Source organism: Otolemur garnettii, unplaced genomic scaffold (assembly GCF_000181295.1).
Source record: "Otolemur garnettii isolate 467f Iridium unplaced genomic scaffold, OtoGar3 scaffold00017, whole genome shotgun sequence".
NCBI classification, from domain to species: Eukaryota; Metazoa; Chordata; class Mammalia; order Primates; family Galagidae; genus Otolemur; species Otolemur garnettii.
In genome coordinates, this window is record NW_003852412.1 from 5,719,954 (window position 1) to 5,730,259 (window position 10,306).

Here is a 10,306-nt window from a genome sequence, read left to right on the forward strand (position 1 = left end):
AAAAAAAAAAAAAATTCCACCTAACAAATTAGGGTGATTCTCAGGTAATTGGATTTTTCCTTCTTGGGAATACATCCCGGTCTTACTAAACTAGCAATAGTCCTGTTCGTGTGTACAGAAATAATGATTTGACTATTAACCTGAAATGATTACCTTTATATTAGTAGTGCTAATAGCATTTAATAAGCCAAATAAATATTAGGTAATTTATATTGTTTTCTTTCCTCTGTAAATTCCTCTGATAAATAATAACTGTGTCTCTGGGCTTTTTTATAGGTTAAAAATGTGTCTGCAGGCACACAAGACATGCCTCCGCCCCTCTCTGACTATGCGGAGAGAGTTGACGGTTCCTTGGCATACTCTTCCAATGGCAAAGTGAACGACAAGCGGTTTTATCCAGAGTCCTCCTATAAATCCACACCGTAAGTGGCATCTCTTAGTTGACAGATCAAGTCCAAAAACAAATATTTGGGCTGGGTGCGGTGTCTCATGCCTGTAATCCTAGCACTTTGGGAGGCCAAGGTGGGTGGCTAGCCTGATTTTAGGAGTTCAAGACTAGCCTGAGTCAGAGTAAGACTGTCTCTGAAAATAGCCGGGTGTTGTGGCAGGCACCTGTCGTCCCAGCTACTCTGGAGGCTGAGGCAAGAGAATCTCTTGAGCCCAGGAGTTTAAGGTTGCTATAAGCTCTGATGCCATGGCACTCCACCCTGGGTGACAGAGTGAGACTGTCTCAAAAAAAAAAAAAAAAAACAAAAAACCCTGAATATTTTAACATATTTAAAAACCACTTACTGTTTTTTGCATTTTCCTTTAAAAAATCCAACAGTGCCTATAGAAGGTAAAGACTAATCTTTATGTTACAAAGGCTTAGGGCTAGAGGACCAAAATGAGGGTGGGGTCCTCTTTCCCTACTGAATTGAAAATACTTTTCACTTGCTTAATTAAAAGGCTGGGTTGGGTTCTCCTTTCCTATTTCTGGTTTTGAAGTTTAGGCAAGGATTAAAGGAAGTTACTGAGCGGTGCCATGCTCAGTCTCTCTCCTTGGGCTATCATTAGATTTCGTGAATAGAAGGGGGAAATTACACATTGCTCAACCCTGTGCACATACATTTCTGCTAAACTAGAAGACTTCGTTTGGATTCAGGGCTTCTAGTATCTTCTTGACTGTGCTTGCTTCTCCATATTGCTGGGAGACTCACCCCCACGAGTGCTTGGCCCATGGTAGGTGCCATTATGGTTATCGAAATGGTATCACTGTAGTGGACACATTTACCCTAAAACCCAATTGTATGATTCAGACTAATGACTAGTGATGAAAGAAGGATGTTGGAGGTTGGTCATGGACTTTGATGTAATTTTTGCCTAAGGATGATAAATTAGTGTTCCTTAACGATGGAAGGGTGTATTCTGAGAAATGAGCCACAAGGAGATTTCATCCTCGTGTGAATGTCATAGAGGGTCTGAACACAAACCTAGATGGTGTAGCCTACTGTATACTTAGCCTATATCATACAGCCTGTTGCTCCTGGGCTCTAAACTTGTACAATGCATGACTGTACTGAATACTATAAGCAGTTATAGCATAGTGGTCAGTATTTATGTATCTAAACATAGAAAAAGTACAGTAGAAATATGGTATAAGAGATAAATATTGTACACCTGTGTAGGGCAGGTCCCATGAATGGAGCTTACAGGACTGGAAGTTGCTCCAGGTGAGTCAGTGAGTGGGGAGTGAATGTGAAGGCCAGGACCCTGCTGTGCACTACGGTAGACGTTATACTTACACACACTGTGCACTTAAGCTACACTAAATTCATAAAATCTTTTTTTGTTTGTCGGCAATAAATTAACCTTAACTTACTGTAACTTCAGTTTGTGTATGTCTGTATGTGTGTGCTGAGACAGAATCTCACTCTGTTGTCCAGGTCAGAGTGCTGTGGCATCAGCCTTGCTCACAGCAACCTCAGACTCCTGAATTCAAGTAATCTTCCTGCCTCAGCCTCCCATGTAGTGGGTACCACAGGCACTGGCCATAATGCCCAGCTACTTTTTCTATTTTTAATAGAGACAGGATCTTGCTTTGCTAAGGCTGGTCTCAAACTCCTGAGCTCAAGTGATCCTGCTGCCTGGGCCTCCCAGAGTGCTGGGATTACATGGGTGAGCTGCCACAGCCTAAACTATTACTTACTTTCTTTTTCTTTTTTTTTTTTTGCCGGGGCTGGGTTTGAACCCACCACCTCCGATATATGGGGCCAGCGCCCTATTCCTTTGAGCCACGGGCGCCACCCTTTTTTTTTTTTTTGAGATGAAGTCTCAAGCTGTCCCCCTGGGTAGAGTGCCGTGGTATCATAGCTCACAACAACCTCCAACTCTTGGGCTCAAGAGATCCTCTTGCGTCAGTTTTTCTATTTTCAGGAGAGATGGGGGGCTCTCTCTTTTGCTGAGTCTGGTCTTGAACTGGTGAGCTCAACCCTCAACCCTCCTCGGCCTCCCAGCGTGCTAGAATTACAGGTGTGAGCCACTGTGCCCGGCCTAAGTTTAACTTTTTAATTCTTGTAATAACACTGAGCTTTAAACACAAACACATTGACTTTTTTTTTTTTTTTTTTTTTTGGAGACAGAGCCTCAAGCTGTCCCCCTTGGGTAGAGTGCTGTGGCATTACAGCTCACAGCAACCTCCAACTCCTGGGCTCAAGCGAGTCTCCTGCCTCCGCCTCCCAAGTAGCTGGGACCACAGGCGCCCACCACAACGCCCGGCTATTTTTTGGTTGCAGCCGTCATTGTTGTTTGGCGGGTCCCGGCTGGGGATTCGAACCCGCCACCCTAGGTGTACGTGGCTGGCGCCTTAGCCAGTTGAGCTATAGGCACCGAGCCGACATTTTTTTAGTATTAACATTTTATAAGCTTTTTTTCTATTTTTGACATTTAGTTTTTTCTTTTTAAACCTTTCTGTCAAAAACTAAGATATAAACACATTTGCATAGGCCAGCATAGGGTCAGGATTATCAATATGTCTTCTGCTGTCCGTCACATCCTGCCCTACTGAAGCATCTTCATGGGTGGTAATATACATGGAACTAGCATCTCCTAGTTAATATTAAAAAAATTTCAGTATGTTTGTGTTTAAAGCTCAGTGTTATTACACTGAGCAATGCCTTCTTCTGGAATAACTCCTTAAAGACTTGCCCGAGTCTGTTTTACAGTTAACTTATTTTTTTAAATGAATGGAGTGTACTCTCAAATAATGATAAAAAGTATAGTGCAGTAAATAAACCAGTAACGTGGTTGTATATTATTACTATCAAATATTGCGCAGTGTACATAGTTGCACGCACTATACTTTTATTGGTCCATAGTTGACTGAATGTCATTATGACTACATGACTGTAATTCTGGAACTCCAGATTCCTTTGGAGACCCCTGCCCCCCAAAAAACCTATTAAACTTCCTTTTAGCTAGTTTGAGCATTCGAAGTTAAATGTGTATAACTGGAAAGCTTTTTCTGTTATTTCCAAGATGTATCCCCAACTCCTTACTTTCATTTAGTAAGCCAGGTTATGCAGAGATCTACTTTAAGTGCACCTTAGTTTGGGCCTGGAAACCCATGGTATGACACCAGCTGCTGAGTTAATTATGGAATTAGTTTGAGGACAATAGGCCTCATTATTATCCTGGAATGGAGAAAGATTGATGGTCTGCCTAACCTGCCTTCAACCCCCACATACATGTTTTTGTTTTGTTCTTCAGAATCAACCTTGCTAGCCAGGCATTGTGGCAGGTGCCTGTAGTCCCAGCTACTTCGGAGGCTGAGGGAAGAGAATTGCTTAAGCCTACCCAAGAGTTTAGGGTTTCTAATGAGCTGTGACGCAACGGCACTCTACGGAGGGTGACATAGTGAAACTGTCTCCAAAAAAGAAAGAAAAAAAGAAATCAACCTTGCTGTTGATTTTAGATGTGAAGGATTTTGAGAGAGCACATTTTTTTCTTTTGTCCTTTATTCTCTTTGGATTTTGACCAAAACCACACTTGAGGCTGTTAGGGACAAAGGCTGTTAGGACCAAGTAGATAATCTTTCAAGTATTAAGCTGTGATTTGTAGGATTTTCAGACATACAAAGTAAATTCTATGCTGCATGTTGTGATCAGTTGTGCCTCTGGATTGTGAGGCCTGCATGGGTCACACAGCATTCCCAGGTGTCCCTTTTCTTGAAAATCAAGATAGTTTGGCATATTCATTTGGAACAATTTTAAAATCTTAGTTATTCTTAGGCCTGCTGTGGTGGCTCACGCCTGTAATCTAGTACTCTGAGAGGCTGAGGAGGGTAGATTGCTTGAGCTTAGGAGTTCAAGACCAACCTGAGTAAGAATGAGACCCCGTCTCTACTTAAAATAGTAAAACTAAGCAGGTGTTGTGGCAGGCGCCTATAGTCCTCATTACTTGGGAGACTGAGGCAAGAGGGTTGCTCAAACCTGGGAGCTTGAGGTTGCTATGAACTGCCAGGCCATGGCACTCTACCCAGGGTGACAGAGTGAGACTCTGTGTCTTAAAACAAAGCAAAAAGCTTTCATATAATGTAAAATTTAAAAGGGTCAAAATGTAGCAGGTACCTAATTCCTCTACCCAGAAGCCACTAGTGTCTCCAATTTCTTTTCTATCCCTCCAGAGATTTTAATAAATACGCTGGCCCAATGTGTGTATTAATCCCCCACCCCCTTACAATACTAGCGTTCTTTTTTTGAGTCAATTTCAAGCTGTAGCCCTGGGTGGGATAGGATAATAGCTGTGAGCCACCATGCCCGGCCAATACTAGTATTCTAAGTGCATTGTTAGCAGTATGTCTTGTCTTATAGAGATTGTTCATATCAGTATACAAAGAGTTTACTGATTCTGTTTGTAGCTGCACAGTAGCCTGCAAATGGATATACTATATTTTATTAATCCCATGCTGATGCCTACCCCTCCCCCCAATATTTTGTTGTTACAAACTGCTCCAGGGAATTACCTTAAACATTTATCACCTTGCATATCTGTGAATAAATACTATTAGGGCGGCGCCTGTGGCTCAAAAGAGTAGGACGCTGTCCCCATATGCCGGAGGTGGCAGGTTCAAACCCAGCCCCAACCAAAAACTGCAAAAAAAAAAAAAAAAAAATACTATTCGCAGAATTGCTGGGCTAAAGGCAATGTGCATTTTTTTCATTTTATAATGTAGTAAAATTGTATTCCATAAAGGCTGTACCAGTTTATACTCCCAGTTTAGACCCCAGAACTTTTTTTGAAGGTCTCTAGAAAATAATACATTATGTAATTTTGGAACTCAGATAAAGAAGAGGATGCGAATGATACTAAGAGATATAAATGCAATGGTATCTCACACAGAACCTGGTAATGATAAAAGAATTTGTTAGTGGTGTTCACAGCAGAGTACTGAAGACTGAGGAGGATTCAGAGAACATTCCCTTGGATGCAAATAAGAACACACAAGTCATAACCTGTGTTTCTTCTTTCTTTATTTATTTATTTAGAGACAGAGTCTCAATGTATTACCCTGGATAGAATGCTGTGGCATCATAGCTCACAGCAACCTTAAATTCTTGGGCTCAAGTGATTCTCTTGCCTGGTGGTTCTCAACCTTTCTAATACTGTAGCCCTTAATACAGTTCCTGTGGGTCGTAACCTACAGGTTGAGAACTGCTGCTCTTACCTCAGCCTCCCAAGTAGCTGGGACTATAGGGCCCTGCCACAATGCCCAGCTATTTTTTGTAGTTTTAGTAGAGATGGGGTTCCACTCATTCTCAGGCTGGCCTCAAACTCCAGAGCTTAAGGGATCCTCCCACCTGAGCCTACCCAAGTGCTAGGATTACAGGTGTGAACCACCATGCCTGGCCCATAACCTGTCTTAACACTTTCTCAAAGGTGCTTAGAAACTCATGAGCATCTGTCTTCCTTGCCACTCCTAGAATAGGAATTTGATGGAGAACAGTGTGTTTAGAAGACCATGTTAAGGATGAAGTGACTCAGTATTAAGATTTTGTTTTTTTTTTTTGGACTGAGTACCTGTGGCTCAAGAGGCTAAGGCACCAGGTGGCAGGTTCGAATCCAGCCCAGGCCTGCCAAACAACAATGACGGCTGCAACCAAAAAAAATAAATAGCCAGGCGTTGTGGCAGGCACCTGTAGTCCCAGGTACTTGGGAGGCTGAGGCAGGAGACTCGCTTGAGCCCAGGAGTTGGAGGTTGCTGTGAGCTGTGATGCCATAGCACTCTACCCAGGGGAACAGCTTGAGGCTCTGTCTCGAAAAAAAAAAAAAAAAAAAATTTTTTCCTAAAGCATAACATGCATTCAGTAAAAATAGCACTAATCTTTAGTATATAGCTTGATGATTTTTCTTGAATGTAAGCTCTTTAGAACCCCACCTCCACACCAAGAGAAGACATTGTGAATACCCCAAAGGGTCCCTGTTTTCCCTTTTCCCACCAATACTCCAACCCGCTTCAGGCCTGGCATGATCCAAGAACTCAGAAGCTTGCAGAGCTCTTGCATGTTTTGTCTTTTCTGTTGGTGTGTTGGCTTTATTTTCACGGTAGCTTCTGCTGTAGCAAAATGGCCATCCATATTCTCCAGGTTGTATTCATCTCTCCAGCCCAGGATTCAGAAAATAAGGTTTCTTTCCCGAGAGCTTACATATCAAAAGGATTCTGATTGGGTCCTTTTTGTGTCATTGTCATCCCCGAGGCCAGGAGAATGGAGTTCTCTGATTGGCAAAGTGTAGATATGCTTCCTAATAATGGCAGCAGCTCTGAAATTCTTCTTGTGTGTAATTAATAAGCATTCTGTCAGCCACGGCCCAGATGTTGGTGGGTGGTTTCTTTTCCTCCACTGATACTGTGTGTCATTCAAAAAGGATTGTTGGGAAAGTGTTTTCAATTCAGTAATTGTTTTAAACCTCTGCCATGGATAAGATACTGGGCCAGGTGCTCCTGGGAAAAACAAATCCATGTTCTCAAGGAAGTTGCAAAACAGGAAGAAAGTGCACAACAACTGTGTAAGAGTCAGGTCAAGAGACAGGGAACAGGAGCAACATGATGGAGTGTGGGTGGGAATGAAATTAATGGGCCAGTGCAGTGACTCACCTGTAATGTTAGCACTCAGGGAGGCCGAGGCAGGTGGATTGCCTGAGCTCACGGGTTCGAGACCAGTCTGAGCAAGAGTGAGACCCTGTCCCTAAAAATAGCTGGGCTTGTGGCGGGTGTCTGTAGTACCGGCTACTTAGGAGGCTGAGGCAAGGGGATCACTGGAGCCCAAGAGTTTGAAGTTGATGGGAGCTATGACACCATGGTACTCTAGCCTGGGGTAACAGTGAGACTGTCTCAAAAAATAAAACAATAAAGTTAATGACTAAAGAATAAAAGGAATGAATTCAAAAGTTGCAAAAGGATGGACTTCTGGACCTGGGAAACTAAGTGAAGTTGAGGGTGCCTGTGAAGTGCAGGGCTGGATACCACATTTGGGTTTACATGTATTTTGATCTAATAGAACCAATCTCTGAAAGAAGGTTTGATAGTTATTGGAGCTATCCCTAACTCTTGATTTATAAATACTTTTCTTGCTGAGCATTTTGTTTTTAGTTTTCATGCTAGATAAAGTAAGTTACTATGTTTTAAAGGATGTAGAAACAGGGGAGGTGAAAAACTTCCACGGCAAACATTTATAGTATCAATGTTGGGGTGGTGCCTGTGGCTCAGTGGGTAGGGTGCCAGACCCATATACCGAGGGTGGTGGGTTTGAACCTGGCTCTGGCCAAACTGCAACAAAAATCAACAGCTGTTATAAAATTATGGTAGGGGCACTGATTTGATGTTTTACTTACGTATATTTTATTAAATTTTGCAATCTGTCTTGCCCATGACCTTCCTTTCTCTCTGGCCCCTACCCTTCAGGTAAACTCACTGCATTCTAAGAGCTTTGTTTTGCCACCTCAAAGCAAGAAGCATAAAACCCGGCAGTTTTGGCAGAGTATCTAGGAACTTGTTAATCATTGACTCGTGGAGAAAGTCACATTTTCCCTCCATTAAAAGTAGTATTAACATAGCACACAAATCCGTATTAGCTGAACAGATTCTGAAAGTACAAGCACATACTACCACTACCCCAGCTACACACAGGCTTTCAGGGGTGACCAAGAAATGTAGGGTAATTAAAACTCCTGAAATCAGGCAATCCACCCATCTCAACCTCCTAAAGTGCTGGATTACAGGCATAAGCCACTGTGCCAGTTTTTCTATTTTTAGTAGAGACTGGGTCTCAGTCTTATTCAGGCTGATCTCAAGTGCCTGAGCGCAAGCAATCCACCCACCTCTGCCTTCAGAGTGCTAGGATTACAGGTGTGAGCCCCTGCACCTGGCCAATCAACAGCAATTTAAAAAATCCTTAATGAACTCTTTAATTCATTACAATGTAAAGCTTTTTAACTTTTGGTTTAGAATTTAGTATTTTAAGATTTTATCTTGAAAAGAAAATTGATATATGGTAGCATAAAATTAATATTACAAAGGGCTTATCTCTGAGAGTCAGCTTCCGAAGGTGGAGCTGTCCATTCATTCTTCTTCACCACGCAGCATTCCACGGAACTGGAAGAACCTGTAAAAAAGATCGTGATCATTATTTTCCTGACCGACTTTTGTAGAGTAACTCCCTAGCACAGGTCAGGTAATCTCCTTCTATATAGATCATCCTGAACTTCCTAAAATGAAATCTGAGATCCATTTTACTTGAAAGGTTTAAATATAGCTCCCCCTTAAATTGGAACCTTACAGCTATTCGAGTGGAATTAGAGAGTTCTAAGCCTTCTGCTAAATTGAATGCAGAAAACTAGGCATCTGCTCAGCTTTGAGTGTATGAAGTCCTCAAGTGAGCTCACCTTCAGGTAGAGGTCACAGTATTTACTGTTGTGGCTGTTTGTGGTTATGGTACATTGGCAGAGGGTTATAGTGGACCCAGTGTTCACTGACTAATGACCCCTGTTTTTATTAGGGTGCCTGAGGTGGTTCGGGAGCTCCCAGTGGCTTCACCTGTGGATGACTTCAAGCAGCCTCGTTACAGCAGCAGCAGTAACATTGAGACACCTTCAAAAAGGGCTCCCACTAAGGGCAGAGCAGGAAAGACGAGGAGAACGGAGCAAGACCACTACGAGACGGACTACACAACTGGTGGCGAGTCCTGTGATGAGCTGGAGGAGGACTGGATCAGGTAGGGCTGCTCTCTTCTCCCTGGGGCCATGTACACCTTTTGATTGTTATGGGGGTGCCCATCAGATTTTGGAATTACTTCCTCTTAAACTGGGTCAGTGGAATAATTTCATCCTTTGCCAACCAGGAATAGAGACAGTTTTTTGTGCTGTGTTGGTTTCTTCTCTAGTACCTTTTCATAAAGGTATTAAGATTGTCCTAGCACTCTGGGAGGTCAAGGCAGGTGGATTGCTTGAGCTCAGGAGTTCAAGACCAGTCTGAACAAGAGCCAGACCCAGTCTCTAAAACTAGCTGGGCATTTTGGTGGGTGCCTATAGTCCCAGCTACTTGGGAGGCTGAGGCATGAGGATTGCTTGAGCCCAAGAGTTTGAGGTTGCTGTGAGTTATGAGGACACAGCACACTGGGGAGAGCGACGAAGTGAGTCTGTGTCTCAGGGGGAAAAAAAAAGGAATATACTTGGTACTGTGCTTCTCCGAAAGTAAGACACTGTCTTATATTTATTTTTTCTCAAGAAGACACACTAGGGCTTATTTTCAGGGGATGTCTTATTTTTATTAAGTATAATACAACAATCTACATTTATTCAAATACAGTTAAGTCATCTTCTTCTGGAACCTGACAGGGGGAGCTGACCTTGGTGGTGGGGCTGGCACTAGTGATGCGTGAACTCCTTTCCCCTGGCCGTTTGCACATGCGCAATAGGATGCCTGCAACCAGTGCAAATGGCTCAGAGAAAGGAGCTGTGACAGATAAGTTATTCCAGTCTTCTTACAGCTCCACGCAAAATGCACAGCTAACCTATGCAGATATGCTGCATAGCCATGCCCATCAGTAGGTCTTATTATGGGAGCAGGGCTTATATTTAACAAATGAATAGAAATCCTGCAAGGGGCTCGGTGCCTGTGGCTCAAGTGGCTAAGGCGCCAGCCACATACACCTAAGGTGCCGGGTTTGAATCCAGCCCAGGCCCGCCAAACAACGATGGCTGCAACCAAAATATAGCCGGGTGTTGTGACAGGCGCCTGTGGTCCCAGCTACTTGGGAGGCTGAGGCAGGAG

The 10,306-nt window shown here is 43.1% G+C and overlaps 1 protein-coding gene across 4 annotated transcripts in view; it reads left to right on the forward strand.

Moving 5' to 3' along the window:
- OCLN (occludin) overlaps positions 1-10,306 on the forward strand; it is a 72,710-nt gene that overhangs the window by 52,014 nt on the left and 10,390 nt on the right. For all 4 annotated transcript variants that reach the window (XM_023510901.1, XM_023510902.1, XM_012802796.2 and 1 more), the window contains exons 5-6: positions 277-422; positions 9,033-9,248. In XM_023510901.1, the coding sequence (XP_023366669.1) occupies positions 277-422; positions 9,033-9,248 (362 nt within the window). The remainder of the gene's footprint in view (positions 1-276; positions 423-9,032; positions 9,249-10,306) is intronic.